At 43.0% G+C, this 27,951-nt stretch overlaps 1 protein-coding gene across 1 annotated transcript in view; it reads left to right on the forward strand.

The window, feature by feature from the left end:
• The first annotated feature begins 4,829 nt into the window (after positions 1-4,829).
• The window catches only part of LOC121002579 (ATP-dependent translocase ABCB1-like), a 41,717-nt gene continuing 18,595 nt past the window's right edge, over positions 4,830-27,951 (forward strand). The window contains exons 1-4 of the mRNA XM_040434023.1: positions 4,830-4,883; positions 9,263-9,322; positions 13,422-13,532; positions 13,614-13,748. Coding sequence (XP_040289957.1) covers positions 4,830-4,883; positions 9,263-9,322; positions 13,422-13,532; positions 13,614-13,748 — 360 coding nt within the window. The remainder of the gene's footprint in view (positions 4,884-9,262; positions 9,323-13,421; positions 13,533-13,613; positions 13,749-27,951) is intronic.

Genomic DNA, 27,951 nt, shown 5'->3' on the forward strand with positions numbered 1-27,951 from the left:
AAATCATATTAATAGCAAACAAATGTTGAAACCAAACCATCAAATATGGCTAACCTTTGAATGCATTGCTTTCTATAACCAGTGGTAGACAAGGCACATAATTAGTTCATGTACAGAATGTGTAATGTAAAAAGCATATTAGACTGTGAAATCTAGGGTTTGGAGAAAAGATAAAATAAAATTTAATGGAGCTGAAAACACCTCATTGCCACCCATATAATAGCATGAAGAAGGTGAAGGACTGTGAACACAGCTGTATTTATAGCACAGACTCTTCAAGCCAGGTTTTGTGGAAGCTCCACTACTCCACATCTAGAACGTTTCAGTGTCTTATGGCAATTTTCATGCAGGTTAACTGGGAAATAAAGACAGATATATTGAGTTTAAATCTAGCTAAGGAAAGTATATTGATTATTGATTAATTAAATGTAGGACTAGAATACAGCAGAATCGGTAGGTTAAAATGAGGATCTTGAATTGGAATCTTTGTGTTGGACAACAATTAAGGAATTGATGGGAGTGGCCACTAGGGATGAGCGAATTGACTTCGGATGAAACATACGAAGTTGATTTGCATAAAACTTTTTTCTAATACTGTATAGAGCAGGAGCTCCGTACAGTATTAGAATGTATTGGCTCCGATGAGCCGAAGTTATTGCTTTGTGTACTCTCGCGAGTCTTCGGGTGATAACTTCATAAATTAATTTCTATTTTAAAAAACATTTCCCGAACTTGGGTTCAGTTCCAAGGTACCATTTGAAACCAAACCCGAGTTCGGGAAATGTTTTTTTACAGTAAAAATTAATTTATAAAGTTAAAGATGCGTATAGTTGCTCACCCGTTCGGTAACTAAACTATGGTGCACTGTAAAATGGATGCCCCACCGCCCAAACAAAAGGAATGGATAAATAAATTGATATAACAGGCACTAAATCACCAAAGATTGTATCAAGAACAAACGTTAATTAAAAATAAACACATATATTAAAAACAAAAATTTGAATAAATAATCCCAGTTAATATCAGTGTGACGGTCACAATTAAGAAATAAGACTTTTATATAAATTGGATGCCGCACAATCCCTATTATAACTAATGTGAAACAAGGTCCTCTTCACACAAAATAAAAAAATAAAACTGTTGACATGCATTGATGCTGAATTCTCCGTCCACTCCAGGGTATAAGATGTAAACTAAATAGTTATATTATCTGGGGAGGGCAGGAACCCACAACATCAAATGACTGTGGTAATCACTTGCTGTAATTTGACTTCATACACAAAAACCAAAAAACAATATATTGCCAAATAATGGATAATCAATAATATTTCTGTCAGAATCTCTAATCAATCATCGTGATTGTAGGATATCCGCAATTCATGTATCGATGGTAACCATAATCAACAGAAATATAAAAGAAATGTAGTTAGTAAATGATCAGTAATTGTTAGTAATTCATGTTCCCTATGTCCATAGTCTTAATTGTGAAAATATAATGTCTATAATTCATATATCCATGCACATGATTATTGGATGCCAAATAGAGTCTATAGAAAATCTATGTCCTTGATCCTCAAAAATATAAAAAAAATTATAAAAATATAAAAACTGTATGAGTTAATGTAGTATTAGAATCACTTGATCTTGATGTAATTGATCCACATTAATTGACATTATATGTGCAAAGTTCAATATAGGCAGTGACAGTATGCTCCGTTTGTCAATATGTCTTATATATTATGTAACATTCTTTGTTAAAGAGAGTAACTTGTTACACATTGTACAGTCGTGGCCAAAAGTTTTGAGAATTACATAAATATTGGAAATTTCTAAAAGTTGCTGCTTAAGTTTTTATAATATCAATTTGCATATACTCCAGAATGTTATGAAGAGTGATCAGATGAATTGCATAGTCCTTCTTTGCCATGAAAATTAACTTAATCCCAAAAAAAACTTTCCACTGCATTTCATTGCTGTCATTAAAGGACCTGCTGAGATCATTTCAGTAATCGTCCTTGTTAACTCAGGTGAGAATGTTGATGAGCACAAGGTTGGAGATCATTATGTCAGGCTGATTGGGTTAAAATGGCAGACTTGACACGTTAAAAGGAGGGTGATGCTTGAAATCATTGTTCTTCCATTGTTAACCATGGTGACCTGCAAAGAAACGCGTGCAGCCATCATTGCGTTGCATAAAAATGGCTTCACAGGCAAGGATATTGTGGCTACTAAGATTGCATCTCAATCAACAATTTATAGGATCATCAAGAACTTCAAGGAAAGAGGTTCAATTCTTGTTAAGAAGGCTTCAGGGCGTACAAGAAAGTCCAGCAAGCACCAGGATCGTCTTCTAAAGAGGATTCAGCTGTGGGATCGGAGTGCCACCGGTGCAGAGCTTGCTCAGGAATGGCAGCAGGCAGGTGTGAGCGCATCTGCACGCACAGCGAGGCGAAGACTTTTGGAAGATAGCCTGGTGTCAAGAAGGGCAGCAAAGAAGCTACTTCTCTCCAAAAAAAACATCAGGGACAGATTGATCTTCTGCAGAAAGTATGGTGAATGGACTGCTGAGGACTGGGGCAAAGTCATATTCTCCGATGAAGCCTCTTTCCGATTGTTTGGGGCATCTGGAAAAAGGCTTGTCTGGAGAAGAAAAGGTGAGCGCTACCATCAGTCCTGTGTCATGCCAACAGTAAAGCATCCTGAGACCATTCATGTGTGGGGTTGCTTCTCATCCAAGGGAGTGGGGTCACTCACAATTTTGCCCAAAAACACAGCCATGAATAAAGAATGGTACCAAAACACCCTCCAACAGCAACTTCTTCCAACAATCCAACAACAGTTTGATGAAGAACAATGCATTTTCCAGCACGATTGAGCACCGTGCCATAACGCAAAAGTGATAACTAAGTGGCTCGGGGACCAAAACGTTGACATTTTGGGTCCATGGCCTGGAAACTCCCCAGATCTTAATCCCATTGAGAACTTGTGGTCAATCCTCAAGAGGCGAGTGGACAAACAAAAACCCACTAATTCTGACAAACTCCAAGAAGTGATTATGAAAGAATGGGTTGCTATCAGTCAGGAATTGGCCCAGAAGTTGATTGAGAGCATGCCCAGTCGAATTGCAGAAGTCCTGAAAAAGAAGGGCCAACACTGCAAATACTGACTCTTTGCATGAATGTCATGTAATTGTCGATAAAAGCCTTTGAAACGTATGAAGTGCGTGTAATTATATTTCACTACATCACAGAAACAACTGAAACAAAGATCTAAATGCATTTTAGCAGCAAACTTTGTGAAAACTAATATTTGTGTCATTCTCAAAACTTTTGGCCACGACTGTAGATCTCTCTGTAATATGACTTGTACTTAGGAAGAGGTTCTTTAGTAAGCGCAGTCCTCCGACTCCCCTTTTCCCAGCTTGCATTTGCCCTTGTTCGGCGTTCCACTTGGCGTCCCACATGGTCGCTGTGTGCTGATCTCCGATGCGCTGTGTTGTAGGCTTCGGGTACTTACAAGGATCGCGCTGATATAACTAGTAGCACATAACAATCGTGCAGGGGGTCACTTTGAATTATTACCATTAGTACCAATCACTTTTCTAAGTGTCGAGATCCTTCTTCAGTGGCCCCATCAATGGAAAACGGGAGTCGGAGGACTGCCCTTACTAAAGAACCTCTTCCTAAGTACAAGTCGCATTACAGAGAGATCTACAATATGGTGACAAGTTACTTTCTTTAACAAAGAATGTTACATAATATATAAGACATAGTGACAAACGGAGCATACTGTCACTGCCTATATTGAACTCTGCACATATAATTTAAATTAATGTGGATCAATTACATCAAGATCAAATTATTCTAATACTACATTAACTCATATATTTTTTTTATTTTTTAAAATAATTTTTTTAATATTTTTGAGGATCAAGGACATATATTTTCTATAGACTCTATTTGGCATCCAATAATCATGTGCATGGATATATGAATTATAGACACTATATTTCACAATTAAGACTATGGACTTGAAGGGAACATGAATTACTAACAATTACTGATCATTTACTAACTAAATTTCTTTTATGTGAATCCAGCAAGAAAGATAGTTCAGCTCAGCTCATGTGAAAAGTTTTACTACTTTATTCCAGCGGTAAAAAAAATTCCATATAACAAGATGTGTACAGTGACGCGTTTCAGACCTCTAAGACATATGGGTCCTTCTTCATAACAAACACAAAAATGTAATGGGAGCTCCCTCCGATAAATATCTGCCAGGCCACAGATTGATAAGCATCACCTGGGGATGGGAGGTGTCGGGGAGAGGTCCTGCAATATCCTCAATTAAAAATACCAACAAGCCAAAAGAGAGAAAAAAGAGAAAAAGGAAAGAAAAATGGATGGTACGGCTCTATTATTAAAATAACATATGGAGCAATGTGTTCACAGAATACAGAGCAGATTAATATAAAGACAGAGAGCAAACATGTAGACATATTCAGTACTGCAAAATGAGGTCATGTCGTTTATTTAAACCCTTGTAAGATGGAGAAACAGCCACTGATTCTTGAATGCTGTTTCTGAGACTGTCATTCCGTTTTTCTGCCACAAGAGGCTGCTGCTTCCCCACACAGCGAAGTTACTGCCGGATCTAGATATGCAAAACAGATGATGACTCATGCTGATGTCTCATGCTGCTGTGAGCGAGACTGAGCAGGAAATGGTGACATGAGGAGACATGCTTGTGCAAAGGTTGAATACAGGATCCAGTGCCATCCTCTGGTCTGTGGGATTTGGAGCGGTCAAAGTCACTGTCAGAAGTGACTGATGCCTGTCAGCAATGCAGATGTTGCCAAAGGAGAAAGGATCGGTTCCCGGAAGGTCAGTTGGACCGTGGAATGTGGTTACAGACCCTGTGAGGCCTCATGGTGGATGGAAGGACCTGCAAGTTGGTGTAAGTCTCCATCGCATAAGGACCAGGCCAGGGTCAGCGATCCAGAAAGCTTCCCAGAGAGAGAGAGAGGTCTGGGTCCTGGAAGAGCCGTGGAACTGTTGGAGCTACCAGAAGAGGTGGAGTTGCTCAGCTTGGAGAAGAATTAGTCCGACATTTTGTGAGCTGCATGAGAGAACCGTGTGGATCCGGATTCTGTTCGCAGGAATGAGTATCGGCGTCAGGAAGCTGATCGGAACAGAGGGTCAGAGTACAGGTTCTGCAGGGTCACATGTTGTGGCAGGGACTTGCTGTCTGTCTGGAGCAACCAGTAAACATAGGACATACCCAGGTAGAGTGACTTAGCGGCACGGTTATTGACTTGTAGGCTCTGCTGTGTACGCCGGTCAGGTCCGTTACCCTGCGGCACAGTATCGACTTGCGGGCTCTGCTGTGTACGCCGCTTTGGGTACGGTTTTTCCTTTGGGCTAGTACCGTGACTCTGAGCCTGGGGTATAGGGTATTCTGGACACTCCACTGTTGCTACACTACAAGGCCACTCCAGCGTCTAGGCTGAGAGTATTCAGGGCACGAGAACAGTGTCATTTGGGGGCAAGAGAAAGGAATGTGACATGTTGTTTTCATTGTATTTGATATATATGTGATATATATATATACAGTACAGACCAAAAGTTTGGACACACCTTCTCATTCAAAGAGTTTTCTTTATTTTCATGACTATGAAAATTGTAGATTCACACTGAAGGCATCAAAACTATGAATTAACACATGTGGAATTATATACATAACAAACAAGTGTGAAACAACTGAAAATATGTCATATTCTAGGGTCTTCAAAGTAGCCACCTTTTGCTTGGATTACTGCTTTGCACACTCTTGGCATTCTCTTGATGAGCTTCAAATGTAGTCCCCTGAAATGGTTTTCACTTCATAGGTGTGCCCTGTCAGGTTTAATAAGTGGGATTTCTTGCCTTATAAATGGGGTTGGGACCATCAGTGGCGTTGAGGAGAAGTCAGGTGGATACACAGCTGATAGTCCTACTGAATAGACTGTTAGAATTTGTATTATGGCAAGAAAAAAAGCAGCTAAGTAAAGAAAAACGAGTGGCCATCATTACTTTAAGAAATGAAGGTCAGTCAGTCAGCTGAAAAATTGGGAAAACTTTGAAAGTAAGGGCTATTTGACCATGAAGGAGAGTGATGGGGTGCTGAGCCAGATGACCTGGCCTCCACAGTCACCGGACCTGAACCCAATCGAGATGGTTTGGGGTGAGCTGGACCGCAGAGTGAAGGCAAAAGGGCCAACAAGTGCTAAGCATCTCTGGGAACTCCTTCAAGACTGTTGGAAGACCATTTCAGGGGACTACCTCTTGAAGCTCTTCAAGAGAATGCCAAGAGTGTGCAAAGCAGTAATCCAAGCAAAAGGTGGCTACTTTGAAGAACCTAGAATATGACATATTTTCAGTTGTTTCACACTTGTTTGTTATGTATATAATTCCACATGTGTTAATTCATAGTTTTGATGCCTTCATAGTCATGAAAATAAAGAAAACTCTTTGAATGAGAAGGTGTGTCCAAACTTTTGGTCTGTACTGTATATATACTCTCTGTAACTAGTGTTATTGTTATCTCTGTTAATACTACGTTTCATTAAAGTTACTGTTTTTGCATCAGGAGCTGGTGCCTGTGTCGCTTTCCTTATTCCATGACTTCGCTGTATCCTGGGGGTCCCTCCCCGGTTCACGCTCTTACACCCTCTGGCTGACGAGATCCAAGTTGAAAGATCCAGAAGGCTTCTCTATTTAGAAGCTTTCTTCTATGGTCTCCCCCTCTTGGTGGTAGAAAGACTCTCTCTATACCCTGTACTCCTAGCCTAGATAAACCCCCCGCATGTAGAACCGCAAAATGTAGGCTGGCTGCTGAGACATTGCGGTTCTTGTAATGCGGTATGTCTGATATGTGCTTTTGTATCCTATTTTTTAGCGGATTTATTGTGCAGCCTACATATTGAAAAGAACATATCTCACAGGTAATCAGGTACACCACATATTTAGTATTACAATTAATGTACGAATGCATGTTATATACTCTGTTATTTGTGGTGGACCTGAAGGTCCTGTCAATGATCATATGTTCACAGCAAATACACTTTTTATGTCCGCACTTGAAGTTACCATTAAGGTGAAGCCATGACGGTTGTACGGTTTTTTTCTTCTGAGAAAAAACTTGGATTAAATAAATTGCCCAGAGTAGGAGCTCTCTTAGCAACACATCTCATGCCATAAGATATGATTTTTGACCACTGCGCATCAAAATTCAAAACATGAAAATATTTCTTCATGATTTTGCAAATTGCAGGAAATTCCTGACTGTACTGCGTAACATAATAGGTGGCTCTTCTTTCCGAAATAGAAGGAATAGCACACACTAAAAGGTGTCTGTCCATCAAAAACAGTTTTCTTTGCCCGCTCTGTTATTGAATGTATATGCCCTGCATAGTAATCTGTTTTTTATATTGGAAGCTTCCCTATCATAGGTATCATTGTCAGAGCAGTTTCAGCGGGCCCGAATCAGTTCTCCCTTCGGAATATTCCGAATGGTATGAGGTGGATGGCATGAGTGTGCAAATAGTGTGGTATTGCCAGCCAGTTCTTTGCGATAGGTGGATGTATTAACCCTGTGGGTGGAAGTGTTCCCCTCCAGACACAAATCCTAAAATTGTATCTCTGTAGTATCAAAATGAAAAATAAATTTTATGGACTCTAAGCAAGAATTGAAAAAAGCAACCAGCTCTGGTATGGACGCCACACCACCAGACCAAACCATCAGCAAGTCATCGATGTAACGTCCATACCAGAACAAGCGATCGGAAAAAGGAGAGGTGTCGATGAGGAGAAAATATTCCTCCCAACATGCCATAAAAATATTAGCAATGGAGGGAGAGACTCTTGCCCCCATCGACACCCCTGATAACTGCAGAAAAAAAATAATCATCGAATAAAAAATAATTGTGTCTGAGGAGGAAATCCACCACCAGGGCAATATATTCCCTGAGTTCAAAGGTATAATTACTGTACTGGTTTAAAAACCAACGTAGGGATGTAAGAGCTAGATTGTGTGGAATATTAGTATATAAGGATTTAATATCTGCTGTGATCACTACAATATCCTCCTTCCATTCAAATCCCGAAAAAGCCTGGAGTTCAGATCGTGAGTCCTTTATGTATCCAGGGATCAGCGGAACCAGGGGTTGGAGGAGGGAATCCACCCATTCTGAAAAGCGTTCAGAATAGGAGCCAATTCCAGCCACAATGGGTCTGAGAGGGGGCGGGGAATATTCTTGTGGACCTTCGGCAGCGCATGAAAAATAGGGGCTACCGGATGTTCCACGAAAATATAATCTTTTTCCCTGTTGCTAAGACACCCAGATGACACCCCTAATTCCAAAATTGTTTTCATCTCAGACTGGAAAGACAGTAGGGGATCACCAGACAAACAAGTATAAACCTGGGTGTCATGCAACATGGTTGTAATTAGTTGTTTGTAAAGACCCCTATCCAAAATTACTACCGCCCCACCCTTGTCTGCCTCCCTTATTATAATATCCTTTCTATCCTTTAAATCCCGAAGTGCAGTTTTCTCAGCTAAAGTCATGTTGGAATGACTTTGTGATTTGGTAGCATCGAATAAGAGACATAAGTCTCTCTCCACTAATTCCTGGTATTTATCTAATGCTGCAGATCGGGATTGTATAGGATAGAAATCTCTATTTGAAGTTCTGAAATCTCTAGAGGAGTTTATATAACCAGATTCATTCTGCAAAATGGTTTGAAGGGAATTGCAGTGGACCATCTCAACAAAATTCATCCCACTTCTGTTGCTAACATGAGATGGTGCACCGCTACTCCCACATTCCAAACCATTATAGGCGTCACACACAGACATAGTTGAAAAAGACGTATTCATTAACCCTGCACATACATTATTTCCAGATATTGACAAGGGGGACAGAGTGGTGACAGGATCGGAGACATCCTCTGAGAGTTCATCTAGAAAATGTTTTTTCAAAGTAAGGTTGCGGGCAAATCAATTTACGTCCAGGATGGTGCGATTTAGATCAAAATGATGGGTGGGTGAAAACGATAAGCCTTTCTTTAAAACACCAACCTGATCCGATGTAAGAATGGACGCCGACATATTGAGAACCTGGATATCCAAACTCATCTCTTCTGTCGGGATGGATAGCGGCAACTTTTTCCTATGCCGCTTGCCTGCCCTTCGTTTTTTGACTGTCTCTTGTGTTGGGCAGTGGATTGTGGAGGGTGTTCCAAAACTCCCTCCATGTCAGCAGGGAGATTATCGGCTTCAGGTGAGGATTCCATTGAATCTCGTTCCGTTGAACTGAATGATACCTTGGATGCTCGTCTGTGTCTTGAGCGCGATCTCCGTAAAATAGAGCGTGGTGTATTTGCACGGGTCTCCGCCCATGTATAAACTGTGTTGTTACTATAGTCCAATAGATCCCTGTTGAACTTGCTCTGTTTGAACAGCATTAGACCCTCTTCCACTTTATTCAGATTGTCCTTCAGTTGGTTGTCCAATTCGACAAAAACCGGCATGTTAGAATGTGCTGAATCTTAAGCTTTTTTAATTTCTTCCCTGAGATTAGAAAGGGTATCTTGCTCGTGTTGTACTATCAGTTCCATGAGTCTCAAGGAACAATCTGACAGAATAGCTTGCCATTGCATAATAAAGGAATCTGAGTAGTTGGTGGTAGGTTTTTTCTTTATCCTAAGGCCACGAGGAATCATTTTCTTATACATATATTTTTGCAATGATGTGGCATCCCACCATCCCGCCTTTTTTCTCTGGTATGGACGTTACATCGATGACTTGCTGATGGTTTGGTCTGGTGGTGTGGCGTCCATACCAGAGCTGTCTGCTTTTTTCAATTCTTGCTTAGATTCCATACAATTTGTTTTTCATTTTGATACTACAGAGATACAATTTTTGGATTTGTGTCTGGAGGGGAGCACTTCCACCCACAGGGTTAATACATCCACCTATCGCAAAGAACTGGCTGGCAATACCACGCTATTTGCACACTCATGCCATCCACTTCATACCATTCGGAATGATCCGAAGGGAGAACGGATTCTGGCCCGCCGAAACTGCTCTGACAATTATACCTATGATAGGGAAGCTTCCAATATAAAAAACAGATTACTATGCAGGGCATATACATCCAATAACATAGAGTGGGCAAAGAAAACGGTTTTTGATATGGACAGACACCTTTTAGTGTTTCCAAAGTCCCCCTATGATAATGGATGTGCTATTCCTTTTATTTCGGAAAGACGAGCCACCTATTTTGTTACGCAGTACAGTCAGGAATTTCCTTCAACTTGCAAAATCATGAAGAAATATGTTTTGAATTTTGATGCGCAGTGGTCAAAAATCATATTTGATGGCATAAGATGTGTTGCTAAGAGAGCTCCTACTCTGGGCAATTTAATTAATCCAAGTTTTTTCTCAGAAGAAAAAACCGTACCACCGTCATGGCTTCACTTTAAGGGTAACGTCAAGTGCAGACATAAAAAGTATATTTGCTGTGAACATATGATCATTGACAGGACCTTCAGGTCCACCACAAATAACAGAGTATATAACATGCATTCGTACATTAATTGTAATACTAAATATGTGGTGTACCTGATTACCTGTGAGATATGTTCTTTGCAATATGTAGGCTGTACAATTAATCCGCTAAAAAATAGGATACGAAAGCACATATCAGACATACCGCATTACAAGGACCGCAATGTCTCAGCAGCCAGCCTAGATTTTGCGGTTCTACAGTCGTGGCCAAAAGTTTTGAGAATTACATAAATATTGGAAATTGGAAAAGTTGCTGCTTAAGTTTTTATAATAGCAATTTACATATACTACAGAATGTTATGAAGAGTGATCAGATGAATTGCATAGAAAAAATGTGGGGGATTGAGTCAGCACAACCTGTATGTAGGTGCACATCACTATGGCGAAATACATATACAAACGGAAAATACAAATGTGATAGCACACTGCATCCAGCATTCTGCCCTGCCTCCATGCTGGATGAGGCATTGGTGTACATTTTGGCCAAAGCGTAATAAGCCACTCACCACATCAAGGTCGCCTCTATTTGAGTGGTCCCTAACACTAGTTCCTACCTGTTTATGGGCCATGACAGCCACACAAAGTCCAGGGAATGCAGGTCAGCGTGCACGCCAAGCACACTCTGCTTTTAACCCCGTCCGGTGCCATTACAGCTTTCATCGGATCCAGGGATGCAAGTACCAACATGCACGCTGAGCCCACCATATACTTCTCCTGGAGCCAAATGGCTACTGGTAGGTTCTATATAAGCAGACTCAGTTTTATACTGACTTTAAAACCAGCCTCCAGGACAGATTGACCGGTCAGGTGTGCATGACTCCAAGGAGATCGCCACGCCTCCAATATATACTACAAAGAAAAAATGTGGGGGATTGAGTCAGCACAACCTGTATGTAGGTGCACATCACTATGGCGAAATACATATACAAACGGAAAATACAAATGTGATAGCACACTGCATCCAGCATTCTGCCCTGCCTCCATGCTGGATGAGGCATTGGTGTACATTTTGGCCAAAGCGTAATAAGCCACTCACCACGTCAAGGTCGCCTCTATTTGAGTGGTCCCTAACACTAGTTCCTACCTGTTTATGGGCCATGACAGCCACACAAAGTCCAGGGAATGCAGGTCAGTGTGCACGCCAAGCACACTCTGCTTTTAACCCCGTCTGGTGCCATTACAGCTTTCATCGGATCCAGGGATGCAAGTACCATCATGCACGCTGAGCCCACCATATACTTCTCCATGTATTTCGCCATAGTGATGTATCTAGCCTAAGAGAACAGGGTATAGAGAGAGTCTTTCTACCACCAAGAGGGGGAGACCATAGAAGAAAGCTTCTAAATAGAGAAGCCTTCTGGATCTTTCAACTTGGATCTCGTCAGCCAGAGGGTTTAAATAAACATGACCTCATTTTGCAGTACTGAATATGTCAACATGTTTGCTCTCTGTCTTTATATTAATCTGCTCTGTTATCTGTGAACACATTGCTCCATATGTTATTTTAATAATAGAGCCGTGCCATCCATTTTTCTTTCCTTTTTCTCTTTTTTATTCCTTTTGGCTTGTTGGTATTTTTAATTGAGGATATTGCAGGACCTCCCCCCGACACCTCCCATCCCCAGGTGATGCTCATCAATCTGTGGCCTGGCAGGTATTTATCGGAGGGAGCTCCCATTACATTTTTGTGTTTGTCATGAAGAAGGACCCATATGTCTTAGAGGTCTGAAACGCGTCACTGTACACATCTTGTTATATGGACATTTTATAACCGCTGGAATAAAGAAGTAAAACTTTTCACCTGAGCTGAGCTGGACTATCTTTCTTGCTGGATTCACATATCTCCACATCCAGGTGCGGCGTCCGTGCCCAGAGGGTGTTTTCCAACAGGTGAGAGCTGCCTTACACTCGCTTTATAAATTTCTTTTATATTTCTGTTGATTATGGTTACCATCGATACATGAATTGCGGATATCCTACAATCATGATTATTGATTAGAGATTCTGAGAGGAATATTATTGATTATCCATTATTTGGCAATATATTGTTTTTTTGTTTTTGTGTATGAAGTCCGATTACAACAAGTGATTACCACAGTCATTTGATGTTGTGGGTTCCTGCCCTCCCCAGCTAATATAACTATTGAGTTTACATCCTATACTCTGGGGTGTACAGGAAATCCAGCATCAATGCGCGTCTACAGTTTTATTTTTTATTTTGTGTGAAGAGGACCTTGTTTCACATTAGTTATAATAGGGATTGTGCGGCATCCAATTTATATGGAGGACTTTTTTCTTAATTTTGACCGTCACACTGATATTAACTGGGATTATTTATTATAATTTTTGTTTTTAATAAATGTTTATTTTTAATAAACATTTGTTCTTGATACAATCTTTGGTGATTGAGTGCCTGTTATATCAATTTATTTATCTAATTTATTAAATTATTGTGCGAAGCCTCGCGAGACTTCGCGATGCAATAGCTATTGCTCATCAGGGCCAATACATTCTAATACTGTACGGAGCTCCTTCTCCGTGCAGTCTTGGAACAAAGTTTTATGCAAATCAACTTCGTATCTGAAGTCGATTCGCTCATCCTTAGTGGCAACATTAAGACAAGAAATGGAAGTGGAAAAAATGACAAGTCATACAGCAGAGTTTACAATAGATTAGATACCTGTTTTCTAGCTAGACCACCAATGAGGGTACTGCTGTACTCTAGACAGGAGGTTATTATAGTCAGGAAGAATGTGTAGTAGCATTTTGTCTGCTGTTTAAGGATGATATATTCATATATATTTTTTTAGCCTCGCCACATTGATAGTGGATCTACCGAGGGATACAAGCCAGACAAGTTGGTGGGAAATATTGAATTTAAAAATATACATTTTGCTTATCCTAGCCGCCCAGATGTACAGGTATGTTTTCTATGGTTTTACATAAGTTATTATAAAGTCATTCAGATGTTATTACATATTGATGTACATTGATATTTTTAGGTTCTAAAGGGTCTAAACCTGAAAGTACCGGCTGGTAAGACGATAGCCCTGGTTGGGATGAGTGGCTGCGGGAAGAGCACAACCATACAGTTGCTACAGAGGTTTTATGATACCTATGATACCACAAAAGGGGAGGTAGGAATTTATTTTCTAATGTAACATAATTTTTTTTCTATCTCATAATGTCAAATATAAATGAATGCTAAACACATTCTCTCCAACAGAACCTTAAAGAGGTTTTTCCATCTTAACAGTTGTAGCATATCTCTAGAATATGCGACAAATGTCCAATAGGTGTGGGTTTCACCTCTGCGACCCTCTTCTATTTCCAGCCATGCATGTGCAGCCACCCTTCATTCAGAGTTATGAGAGTTCCCAAAATATCCCAACGTTGGTTCTGCTATTTCCAACAATCACATAACAGTGAATGGGGTGGTGGCTGCACTTAATCGGCTTGCTCTCCATTGACTGCTATGGGACTTGCCAAAATAGGTCAGCCCGCTCACTCAGCAATTTTTGGGAACTCTCAAAAAGTGAAACAAGTAGATTTTGTGTATGGACTGTGTGCTCTCCTCCACTTTGACGCACCATTCTGAAGAAATAAACGGTCCCAGAGGTAGGACACGTACCTATTTTGAGATGAGAGAACCTCTTTAAGTTTCAGAAGAGAACACAGTGACCCAGTGCCCAGCCAGCACAAGTTGCACTGTACATGTCCTTCCGGTGCATGCACACCGCAGGTGGTTTTTCCGCCAGAAAATTCAATTCAGTTTTATTTGTATTATACCAATAGAGAGATGTACAGTTTAACAAAACACTATCAGGCTACCTCTCCAGTACAGTAATAGAGAATAAAGAAATGCTAAACAAAAAGCACTAGCAGTTTATTTTCAATCCAAGTATAAGTGTACAGCATTATATAGATCTGTGCCAGTCTGTGTTGTGTATTGATGCTCCAGTTAGCATTGCTGTGTGACCAATTTAACACCTCAAAGAAAGAGAAAATATTTCTGACTTTGGTGGCTCTACTATTCCAGTACCGCTTTTCAGATGGAGGAGGATGAAACAAAAATTTACTGGGGTGTGTGCAGACACCAGAAATATTATGAGCTTTCCTCAAACATCTCTTATTATAAATGTCCGGTATTGATGGTAGGGTAACCTATAAAAGTTGCACAGGATCTGTCGTGTTAGATGCATCATCATTACATTCATTACACATTGCACACATACAAAAAGATTCAGTTGATTCCAACACCTTCTTGCTGTGTTACTTTTTTGTCAATGAGTATATGTACTTATATATGTGTATATATATATAAGTCTCAAAAATCCACGGCACTCCTTAAACGTAAAAAAATGTGCTATTTATTTACACATGTTATACTGCAATGTTTTGGTTCTCTCTCAGAACCTTTCTCAAGCCAAGTGAATTACAAAGTGCTACAGTGTTTGCATTTATACATCATAAAATCAATTAGTGCTAATTGATCATCCTATAAAAAACTGTGAACACCCCTTTAACAATGTTGCAATTCATTCAATCTAAAACACTCTTCAGTGTGAACCAAAGCATAAGTGCAATGTACAGTCGTGGCCAAAAGTTTTGAGAATTACATAAATATTGGAAATTGGAAAGTTTTTATAATAGCAATTTGCATATACTCCAGAATGTTATGAAGAGTGATCAGATGAATTGTATAGTCCTTCTTTGCCATGAAAATTAACTTAATCCCAAAAAAACCTTTCCACTGCATTTCATTGCTGTCATTAATAGGGATGAGCGAACCCGAACTGTATAGTTCGGGTTCGTACCGAATTTTGGGGTGTTCATGACACGGACCCGAACCCGAACATTTTCGTAAAAGTCCGGGTTCGGTGTTCGGCGCTTTCTTGGCGCTTTTTGAAAGGCTGCAAAGCAGCCAATCAACAAGTGTCATACTACTTGCCCCAAGAGGCCATCACAGCCATGCCTACTATTGTCATGGCTGTGATTGGCCAGTGCAGCATGTGACCCAGCCTCTATTTAAGCTGGAGTCACGTAGTGCCGCATGTCACTCTGCTCTGATCAGTGTAGGGATAGGATGCAGCTGCTGCTGTTAGGGCGAGATTAGGCAGTGATTTAGTCTTCAAAAACAATTACTGAAGTGATCGATGTACAACTGTGTATCATTCAACCTCTGCTATTTAATTGATCACTGTTTTAAGGCTGCCCAGAGCGTTTTTCTGTCACTTTTTTCTGGGGTGATCGGCGGCCATTTTGTGTCTTGTGGTGCTCCAGCACAAGCTGCCACCAAGTACATTTAACCATCAATAGTGTGTTGTTTTTTTTTGCTATATCCTACATCAGGGGCTTGGCTGTGCTTGCTATTTTATTGAGGGGTGAAATACAATTGCCAAAATAGCAGTACCCTAAATCTGGTGTTTCATCTGTGGCTAGGCAATTGTAATACTGTCTGCTGTCTGGCAAAGGATATATTTTTTTCTGGGTTGAAATACAATTCCCAATATAGCAATTCCCTAAATCAGTGGTTTCTGCTGTATCAGGCAAAGTTTAAATCTATCCATAAAAGGGTATATTAGATTGAAGGTGCGGATAGGGTCATTCTCAATAACTTCAAACGCTACCGTGCATCTCCAAGTCTAATTCTGTCCGTAAACGTATACCTGTCATCCACCGCCTAAATACTAGGCCTAGAATTTATTTTCAGCTAAATCTGTGGTAACTGCTGTGCCTGTATTAGTGTAATACGGTACCTAAGTAGATAGCCAGATAGTGTTAGGTGCCTGTAAAAAAAAAAAGGCCTGAATTTGAATTCAATACATTGGGCCAAATAATTTTTTTCTTATTGTGGTGAACAGTAACAATGAGGAAAACATCTAGTAAGGGACGCGGACGCGGACATGGTCGTGGTGGTGTTAGTGGACCCTCTGGTGCTGGGAGACGATGTGGCCGTTCTGCCACAGCCACACAGCCTAGTGTACCAACTACCTCAGGTCCCAGTAGCCGCCAGAATTTACAGCGATATTTGGTGGGGCCCAATGCCATTCTAAGGATGGTAAGGCCTGAGCAGGTACAGGCATTAGTCAATTGGGTGGCTGACAGTGGATCCAGCACGTTCACATTATCTCCCACCCAGTCTTCTGCAGAAAGCGCACAGATGGCGCCTGAAAACCAAGCCCATCAGTCTGTCACATCACCCCCATGCATATCAGGGAAACTGTCTGAGCCTCAAGTTATGCAGCAGTCTCTTATGCTGTTTGAAGACTCTGCTGGCAGGGTTTCCCAAGGGCATTCACCTAGCCCTTCCCCAGCGTTGGAAGACATAGAATGCACTGACGCACAACCACTTATGTTTCCTGATGATGAGGACATGGGAATACCACCTCAGCACGTCTCTGATGATGAAACAGAGGTGCCAACTGCTGCGTCTTTCTGCAGTGTGCAGACTGAACAGGAGGTCAGGGAGGAAGACTGGGTGGAAGATGATGCAGGGGACGATGAGGTCCTAGACCCCACATGGAATGAAGGTCGTGCCACTGACTTTCAGAGTTCGGAGAAAGAGGCAGTGGTGAGACCGAGCCAACAGCGTAGCAAAAGAGGGAGCACTGGGCAAAATCAGAACACCCGCCGCCAAGAGACTCCGCCTGCTACTGGCCACCGCCATCTGGGACCGAGCACCCCAAAGGCAGCTTCAAGGAGTTCCCTGGCGTGGCAGTTCTTCAAACAATGTGCTGACGACAAGACCCGAGTGGTTTGCATGCTGTGCCATCAGACCCTGAAGCGAGGCATTAACGTTCTGAACCTTAGCACAACCTGCATGACCAGGCACCTGCATGCAAAGCATGAACTGCAGTGGAGTAAACACCTTAAAAACAAGGAACTCACTCAGGCTCCCCCTGCTACCTCTTCTGCTGCTGCCTCGGCCTCTTCCTCCGCCTCTGGAGGAACGTTGGCACCTGCCGCCCAGCAAACAGAGGATGTACCACCAACACCACCACCTCCGTCACCAAGCATCTCAACCATGCCACACGGCAGCGTTCAGCTCTCCATCTCACAAACATTTGAGAGAAAGTGTAAATTCCCACCTAGCCATCCTCGATCCCTGGCCCTGGATGCCAACATTTCTAAACTACTGGCCTATGAAATGCTGTCATTCAGGCTGGTGGACACAGACAGCTTCAAACAGCTCATGTCGCTTGCTGTCCCACAGTATGTTGTTCCCAGCCGCCACTACTTCTCCAAGAGAGCCGTGCCTTCCCTGCACAACCAAGTATCCGATAAAATCAAGTGTGCACTGCGCAACGCCATCTGTGGCAAGGTCCACCTAACCAGATACGTGGACCAGTAAGCACGGCCAGGGACGCTATATCTCCCTAACTGCACACTGGGTAAATGTAGTGGCGGCTGGGCCCCAGGCGGAGAGCTCGTTGGCGCACATCCTTCCGCCACCAAGGATCGCAGGGCAACATTCTTTGCCTCCTGTAGCCTCCTCCTCCTACTCGGCTTCCTCCTCCTCTTCTTCCACCTGCTCATCCAGTCAGCCACACACCTTCACCACCAACTTCAGCACAGCCCGGGGTAAACGTCAGCAGGCCATTCTGAAACTCATATGTTTGGGGGACAGGCCCCACACCGCGCAGGAGTTGTGGCGGGGTATAGAACAACAGACCGACGAGTGGTTGCTGCCGGTAAGCCTCAAGCCCGGCCTGGTGGTGTGCGATATCTGACAGTGGCCTGTTCCAGTGGTGGGTGACATGAAGCCTGATTCTCTGCAATGGGACCATTCTCCTCTGTCTGGGTGCCGGGGCCTCAATATCTGACAGTGGCCTGTTCCAGTGGTGGGTGACATGAAGCCTGATTCTCTGCAATGGGACCTCTCTCCTCTGTCTGGGTGCCGGGGCCTAAATATCTGACAGTGGCCTGTTACAGTGGTGGGTGACATGAAGCCTGATTCTCTGCAATGGGACCTCTCTCCACTGTCTGGGTGCCGGGGCCTAAACATATCTTACAGTGGCCTGTTCCAGTGTTGGGTGACATGAAGCCTGATTCTCTGCTATGACATAAAGCCTGATTCTCTGCTATGGGACCTCTCTCCTCTGTCTGGGTGTCGGGGCCTAAAAATATCTGACAGTGGCCTGTTCCAGTGTTGGGTGACATGAAGCATAATTCTCTGCTATGACATGAAGCCTGATTCTCTGCTATGGGACCTCTCTCCTCTGTCTGGGTGCCGGGGCCTAAACATATCTGACAGTGGCCTGTTCCAGTGTTGGGTGACGTGAAGCCTGATTCTCTGCTATGACATGAAGTCTGAATCTTTGCTATGGGACCTCTCTCCTCTGTCTGGGTGCCGGGGCCTAAAAATATCTGACAATGGCCTGTTCCAGTTGTGGGTGACATGAAGCCTGATTCTCTGCTATGGGAACTCTCTCTAATTGATATTGGTTAATTTTTATTTATTTTATTTTTATTTTTATTCATTTCCCTATCCACATTTGTTTGCAGGGGATTTACCTACATTTTGCTGCCTTTTGCAGCCCTCTAGCCCTTTCCTGGGCTGTTTTACAGCCTTTTTAGTGCTGAAAAGTTCGGGTCCCCATTGACTTCAATGGGGTTCGGGTTCGGGGCGAAGTTCGGGTCGAGTTCGGATAACGAACCCGAACATTTCCAGGAAGTTCGGCCGAACTTCTCGAACCCCAACATCCAGGAGTTCGCTCAACTCTAGTCATCAAAGGACCTGCTGAGATCATTTCAGTAATCGTCTTGTTAACTCAGGTGAGAATGTTGACGAGCACAAGGCTGGCACAAGGCTGGAGATCATTATGTCAGGCTGATTGGGTTAAAATGGCAGACTTGACATGTTAAAAGGAGGGTGATGCTTGAAATCATTGTTCTTCCATTGTTAACCATGGTGACCTGCAAAGAAACGCGTGCAGCCATCATTGCATTGCATAAAAATGGCTTTACAGGCAAGGATATTGTGGCTACTAAGATTGCACCTCAATCAACAATTTATAGGATCATCAAGAACTTCAAGGAAAGAGGTTCAATTCTTGTTAAGAAGGCTTCAGGGCGTCCAAGAAAGTCCAGCAAGCGCCAGGATCGTCTCCTAAAGAGGATTCAGTGGCGTAGGGATCGCCATAGCAACCATAGCAGTGGCTATGGGGCCCTACGCCACTGGGGGCCCGTCCGGATCGCATTCATTTTTTTTAATTATTATTTTTTTTTATTAACACACACACAGGCACTGGCAGCCAGGCCCGACCGCCCGCCCAGTGTAGTGGGTGGGGCGTGGGCGGTCCGCGGCTCAGGCCTGGCTGGGGGGAAGCCGCGTCAAGTCAGGACTCAGGACTGGAGCAGGCGGGCCCGGGGCAGAAGATGAGGTAGGTGGTGGAGGGGGCCGGAACAGGGGCGTACCCATAGGCGTGCGCACGAGGTGTGCCTGGGCACAGCCTAATCACACCCCTGTGCTCCGCCTCCTGTACCGTCAGCCATGCACGTGCGGCGTGACGGAGTGAAGTGACGTCAGGTTACGCTGCCGCCGGCTGCCTATTTTGATTGTGAAGAGCGGGAGCCTGCCTGCCCGCCCCCCCGCGCCCAGTGTGCCTAATTGATCTTCAGGATGTGTCATCAATACAGAAGTGAATGGATTCTGATCTTTTGTGCACTGCCAGCAGTCTGCCACAGTAAAAATAAAAAGTCTGGCGTGGAGAGGAGTCCTGACTGTCCCCAGTAAGTTAGTGAAGTGTCAAGTGATAGATAAGGATTATTAGATAGTAGTATACATACTAGTACATACTTTGCACAAGTTTATTATTTACAACTTAAAGGGAACCTGTCACCAAAAAATACTATTAACAGCTTAATAAGCGATTTTTTTTGGTGACAGGTTCCCTTTAAGTTGTAAATAATAAACTTGTGCAAAGTATGTACTAGTATGTAGTACCTTATAGTGCTGCATAGTAGTTTCCTAATGCACTTTTTCTTCATTTAGCCGCATCTAGCCTCCTTGAGAAATCAATGTTTTATTCAGTCGCTGCCCCCTGCTTCAAGTCAGGTTTGAAGTCAAGGGGGCAGCGGCCTAGGCGTCTCCAATCCTGCTCTCCCCGCCGCCTTTATTGACACGCCGGATCTCAGTGCCGGGACCGCGCTCCCAGCCCGCATGCGCAGTAAAGGGCTGCTGTAGCCTGTAGCGCGATCCCGGCTCCGGCTCGTACACTCAGCCGGCTTCAGTTTCGCTACTGCGCATGCGCCCAGCATCTTCTGTAACTGCGCTAGCATGTAAGGTTGGCGGGCGCATGCGCAGTAGCGAAACTGAAGCCGGCTGAGTGTACGAGCCGGAGCCGGGATCGCGCTACAGGATACAGCAGCCCTTTACTGCGCATGCGGGCTGGGAGCGCGGTCCTGGCACTGAGATCCGGCGTGTCAATAAAGGCGGCGGGAGGCGGGGAGAGCAGGATTGGAGACGCCTAGGCCGCTGCCCCCTTGACTTCAAACCTGACTTGAAGCAGGGGGCAGCGACTGAATAAAACATTGATTTCTCAAAGAGGCTAAATGAAGAAAAAGTGCATTAGGAAACTACTATGCAGCACTATAAGGTACTATTAACAGCTTAATAAGTGATTTTTTGGTGACAGGTTCCCTTTAAGCTCACTTACATAAGGAACGCGGGGTCCGTCTTACAATAGTTGTCGGCCTCCACCCCCTGTTGGGGGTCAGTCACTGTCAGGGACACTGTTATTGGGGGGGGGGCATAAATTTTTTTTGCTATGGGGCCCATGCATTTCTAGCTACGCCCCTGAGAGGATTCATTTTTTTTTTTTAAACATTCTCTTTTTATTAAAGTTTACAACAATAAAGCATAATATCACATATACTTTTTGAATATTTAGGAAAAAGGCATGACCAGTGCAACTGGTCTAAATGGCAAATTAGTGCAAGTCACAAGTATAACCTCTATCCAAAGATAACAAGTGGTTCGCAGACCTAACTTATCATGCATTGTGAGATTGCAGGTTCCATACAATGTATTTCCCACTTTAATGGACATAAAATAATTAACATAACAAAAAATTGGACATTAAAACAAGATCTTAAGATAAAACCTAAGAGTCGAGATGGTTCACTCTCTAAACCTGATCAGCCACATTCTGAAGTCATTATACCAGAAAAAGTGTGTTATACACCTGTTATTCCTCCGCAAAGACTGTAACCATATCTTAAGACACATATTAAAATAGATCCTGTTCTTATATTCAGATTGGTTCCCCTCTGGGTTGACAGGAATTCTGCTCCCTCAACACTTTCCGGATGACGGTAACTTAGGATCTCTGTTCTTGTTGAGTAACCATGTGCGACAACCAAGGTTGCCAAGTTTTCAAAAACCCCTGTCTGTTGTGAGACTCCCAACTGGCCAATTCCTCCATTCTGCATAGGTGATTCATTTTCTCATACCACATGGTTATACTAGGCGGATCTCTATTTCTCCATAAAGCTGGAATCAATAACTTGGCGGCTGTTATCATATGTGTCTGTAGATTATTTTTATTAGGAGTAAAATTGCCCTCTGGCCTCCACAACAGGACTAGGGGGGCAGTAAGGGACAAGTTTCCTGAGCAGATCCTATTCATAATTTCCTCCACTGAATCCCAAAACTGTCTAATTTTATGACAATGCCACCATATATGGGAAATGCTACCCACATCCTCCATACATCTCCAGCATTCACTAGAACTGATTAAGTGGATTTTTCTGAGAAATTCAGGTGTACGGTACCATCTGGTTAAGGTTTTGAGTGAATTCTCCTGCACTCTGACACATCTGGAGAAACCATGTGAATGTGACAAAATAAAGGCTCTGTTAGGTTCATCAAGACTTATCCCCAGTTCCTTCTCCCATTCTTTAAGGTAAGTGGGCAGATTGTCTCCTCTTTTCTCTAGAATCTGTCTGTATATTAAGGATAAAGTTTTAGTTGGCAATTTTGGCAAGAGAACCATAGTCTCTAACCAAGATGGATCTATCTTCGAGTGGTTTTTAGATAGCTTAAACTTTTTACATGTTACTTCAAAATCCCATTTTTGAATATCTGATCCTACTCTAGGTGGCTCCCCTCTGAGAGATTCAAAGATATCAGTGGTGAGTGGCAGTTTCAAAAGGTCCCCTACTTTGAGCTCTGATACAGATTCCCACACCGGATTGGCCTCTATAATTCTATCTGAAAGGACATAGGGCAATATATTGAGAGGAGTAATAGGGGATAGGTCTCCTTTACTTAAGTTTAACGCTGATGACCTCTGACACTCATTAATAGTACTTTTAGTTATAACACTTATAAGTTCCTGAGGGTTTAAAGTTGGGGGTTTGTGCCATAGCAAGTGTGTATTATTTTTCCCCATTACCTCTCTTTCAAAGCATACATGTAGAGGGTTATCCCCAGTTCTCGTTAAAGTCAACCATCTCTCTAGATGGATAGCCTGAACATAGGTGGAGATATCTGGCAAAGAGATTCCCCCATGTCTCTTCTTCCTTATAAGTAGAGAGTGAGGTAGTCTAGCTTTTTTGTTACCCCATAGAAATTTCCCCATAATAGATCTTAATTTATTCAGGAATGATCTGGGTATTGTTATTGGGAGGGAGCGAAACATATAAAGTATTTCAGGGAGGATGTATGAGGTTAATACATTTTTCCGTCCTAACCATGAAATTCTGGGTAATAGGGATTTATTCAGGAACGTTTGCACTTTTGCTAATAACGGAGTATAATTAAGCTGGAACAGCTGAGAAGGATTGGCTGGGATCATGACTCCCAAGTATTTAATCGCAGTAGAGGGCCACTTAAAGGGGGTCATTCCTCTTATCTTTTTCATTTGGGAAGGGGGTAGTGAGACTCCAATGGCTTCTGACTTTTCCATGTTAATTTTAAAATTGGAAATCTCTCCAAAGGCTTTAAAGGTGTCTAATATTTGCTTCATTGCTTCGATAGGGTTGGTGACTAATAGCAGCAAATCGTCAGCAAATGCCGCCATTTTCTGCATATCACTCCTGACCTTGATTCCCCTGATACTGGGATCCTGCCTGAACTTCAGCAGAAGCGTTTCTAGGACTAATATAAATAGAGATGGGGAAAGGGGGCATCCCTGCCTAGTACCGTTCTTAATAATAAAAGGGTCAGACAATGTACCATTGACTAAAATACGGGCTGTGGGAGCTGAGTACAGGGAGAAAATTGCTCTGACAAATGTATCAGGGAAGCCAAACGCCAATAAGGTACTACGCATGAAAGGCCAACCAACCCTATCGAAAGCCTTTTCAGCATCTGTCCCTAGCAATATTAAAGGCATGTTTTTCTTTTTAGCATAACAAACTGCATTAACCACTCGGCTAACATTGTGCCTGCCTTCTCTGCCGGGTACAAACCCAACTTGCTCCTCCCCCACCAACCCAGGCAACAAACCTGCTATACGATGACTTAGCAATTTAGCCCACCATTTTAAATCTGTGTTAAGGAGTGAGATTGGGCGATAGCTACCACACGCTTCCGGATCTTTCCCTTCCTTGTGAATGATAGTGATAGTCGCCTCCTGGGCCTGCGAGGGGAGGGTCGAGCCACCAAGAAGGGAATTACACATCTTGGTGAAATGTGGGATCAGTATTTCCGCAAATTTCTTATAGTACACTATAGGAAAACCGTCTGGTCCTGGGCTTTTCCCAGATGGGATGCTATTGAGAACCTTGGCAACCTCCTCCTCAGTGAATGGCTTTAGTAGATCTGTTCTATCACCGGCAGACAAGGCAGGCACATCAATAGATTTCAGGAAAGCATCTATGTTATTTTGCAGCAACGTACTATCTCTAGTTTCGGGCCCTCTTTCCCCTTCCAGATTATATAGTGAAGTATAGAACCTGCAGAATTCTTTCGCTATGGCTGGTGTAGCCGTTAATCTATGGCCTTCTTTTGATTTAATTATTTGAATAAAGGACTTATTCCTCTGTGCTTTTAGTAGGTTCGACATCAATTTAGAGCTCTTATCCCCGTGTGAGTAGTATTTGAAACGCAAAGCCTGTAATATTTTAGCAGACTTAATGTTCAACTTATCTTTTAGCTGAGATCTTAGGGATTTTAGCTGATTTAAAACTTCAATTGTCTGCGCCTTTTTATGTAGCTTTTCCAGTGTGGAAATCTGCAAAAGCAGAGAGTTTATCAATTGTGTTCTTTGTCTTTTAACTTTGGAGCCTATACTGATAAACTCTCCCCTTACTACAGCTTTGTGGGCCTCCCACAGTATCGGGCATGACATCTGAGGGGTTTCATTTAAGCTAACATAATCTAGGATTACTTTCTTAACCCTATCTTTATGTTCATTCTCCTCCAAAAGGGTTGAATTGAGCCTCCATGACCAGGACCTTGCAGGCATGCCATTCAATGCTAACTTCAGGCTCACCGGGGCATGATCCGATATTGTGATCGACCCTATGGTGGCTTCTCTAACCATGGGGATAACCGTATTGGATAAAAATATATAATCAATGCGCTGGTAGGAACCGTGCACTTTAGAGAAAAAGGTGAAGTCCTTCTCCTCTGGGTGAGTCAATCTCCACACATCAGATAGGCCCATATCTGCCAGAGCTATCTGCAATCTACGCTTCTGTCTTCCCGATAACTGGGTCGTGGCAGATGTGGAGTCCATCCCATGATCTAGTGCAAGATTGAAATCCCCTCCTAGTACTAAAATCCCTTCAGAGAACATTTTCAGAGAGTCTAGAGCTTGTATCAGCCACTTAATTTGACCCTTGTTTGGTGCATATATAGCTGCAAGGGTAACCATTGAGTTTGAAACCTTTCCCTTAATAAATAGAAACCTGCCGTTGGGATCAATTAATTTCGCTGTTAACTGAAAAGGGATATTCTTACTAAAACCAATAGAGACACCTCTAGATGCCGAAGAGTGTGTGGCATGATGCCAATCTGGAAAATGTTTACTGGACATATTGGGAACATGGTCATGTCTGTAATGTGTTTCTTGTAGAAACACAATATCAGGGTTTTCTTTTCTAAGTGTGTGGTAAACTTGGCTACGTTTCTGCGGAATGTTCATTCCATTCACATTAAGTGAATAAAGTGTAATGTGCGTCATATCCGGAATACTTAGTATCTAGACCAGACTTCTCATCAGCATCAGTGAACCTATAGACTCGACTCAAGAAAGTAAAATAAAAGGACATAAAGACATAAAAAACACATATAAACAGAATGAAAGGACTTCCCAGTCCTATAGGCGCTATATAGCGCAATGGTGTAATTACATTTTGAGAATAAGAGATTGGGGGAGGGGACATAGGTAAAAACTTCTAGAAAAATCTAGATGAACCACTCACCCGACCTCTTATAAAATTTCAGTAAATACTGACCGATTAACTACAACACTTCAAGAGTACAGAACTCTTATTAAATGTATGGGCCAAGTGTATGCTGTTCCACATGCACTAAGGCCTATGGTAATATTACAAAGGCTAAGCTACTTTCTCAGTACCAAGGCATATCAAACTGAGCATCTGACTAGTTTGCTAGCAGTAGTTGAACCTGAACATTTTAACATTTTTAAACGGTGGCAACTTTAAATATCTCTTACTAAAGAGCACATACATAGTAAGTAGATAAACAAAGGCTCTCTCTGGAACAAGTGACTGCCATGAGAGAGGCAAAACTTCAACCTCCAACATTAGGAGACTTCAATTCAGTCCCCTGTCAGCGGTTTCTTCTTTGAATTCTTGTGCTTAGGCGTATCTTTCCATGGTAAAGGGCCTGAAAGCTTGGGCAGCTTCTCCATATTAGCTGAAGGAAGCCAGGAAGGGATATCCAGGGGAGAAATCTCCAGGGCCTCCCATACCTTGGTAAGCTCATCTGGATGGCGCACCACAATTTGCCGGCCATTAACAGTGGTACTCAAACCGAACGGAAAAAGCCACCTCATGGGCAGCCTACTCTCTCTCAATACTGCCGTGAGGGGTTTCAATGCCTTCCTTTTAGCTAGCGTGCTTGCTGCTAGGTCCTGAAAGAACAGGATTTTGTTCCCCTCAAAAGCAACCTCTTCTCTTTCCCTTGCCGCTTTGAGCACTGCAGATGTATCGAGGTAATTCAATAAGGCACAAATGATATCTCTAGGCGGCTCACTTGCAGCAGGCTTAGGCCTAAGCGCCCTGTGCGCCCTTTCAATGATGATATTTTCGGCCCGCTCTGCTCTCACAAGTATGCTGAATATCTGTTTTACACTGTCCAGCAATGCTTCTGCCGCCACCGATTCAGGGACACCTCTTATCCTTACATTTTTCCTTCTCCCCCTATTCTCTTGATCTTCTAGGTGAAGGTATATACTGTCCACCTGGGAGCCTAATGATTTCACATGGCTTTGTAAGCCCTTGCTGTGTTGTACCACAGCCGCTTGGAATTCCTCCAGTGCTTCCACTCTCTGCCCCACATGAGTTACCTCCGTTCTGATGACCGCCAGCTCCGTTAACACAGGGGATAGGGCTTGAGCTAAGGACTGCTGTAAAGACCTCTGCAGGAAAGCTCTGGTGATCGGAGCGGGATCCGGTTCGTCAGGCAGATCTGAGGGAGCGCAGGAGCTTGCGTCATCTGAATCTATGTCCAGAGCTGCATCGTTGTCCTCCGCCGCCGCCATCTTCCCTCTGGCTGCAGGAGACGCCGTCCTCTTGTAGCGGTATTTGTCAAGATCTCCATGCGATTTCCTCGACTTTGTCGCCTGCACGACCTCTCCACCTCTCTCCTTGTTAGATTTGCCCATTTTTATGTCGGTCAGGGCTATATAAAAGCTTTAGATCGGGTGGTATGGAGAGGAGCTCAGAGCTCACACGTCTTCCACCATGCTCAGTTGGCTCCGCCCCCCCTCCTAAAGAGGATTCAGCTGCGGCATCGGAGTACCACTAGTGCAGAGCTTGCTCAGGAATGGCAGCAGGCAGGTGTGAGCGCATCTGCACGCACAGTGAGGCGAAAAGTTTTGGAAGATGGCCTGGTGTCAAGAAGGGCAGCAAAGAAGCCACTTCTCTCCAAAAAAAAAACATCAGGGACAGATTGATTTTCTGCAGAAAGTATGTTGAATGGACTGCTGAGGACTGGGGCAAAGTCATATTCTCCGATGAAGCCTCTTTCCGATTGTTTGGGGCATCTGGAAGAAGACTTGTCCGGAGAAGAAAAGGTGAGCGCTACCATCAGTCCTGTGTCATGCCAACAGTAAAGCATCCTGAGACCATTCATGTGTGGGGTTGCTTCTCATCCAAGGGAGTGGGCTCACTTACAATTTTGCCCAAAAACACAGCCAT

This window comes from Bufo bufo, chromosome 5, assembly GCF_905171765.1.
Source record: "Bufo bufo chromosome 5, aBufBuf1.1, whole genome shotgun sequence".
In the NCBI taxonomy this organism is placed as follows: domain Eukaryota; kingdom Metazoa; phylum Chordata; class Amphibia; order Anura; family Bufonidae; genus Bufo; species Bufo bufo.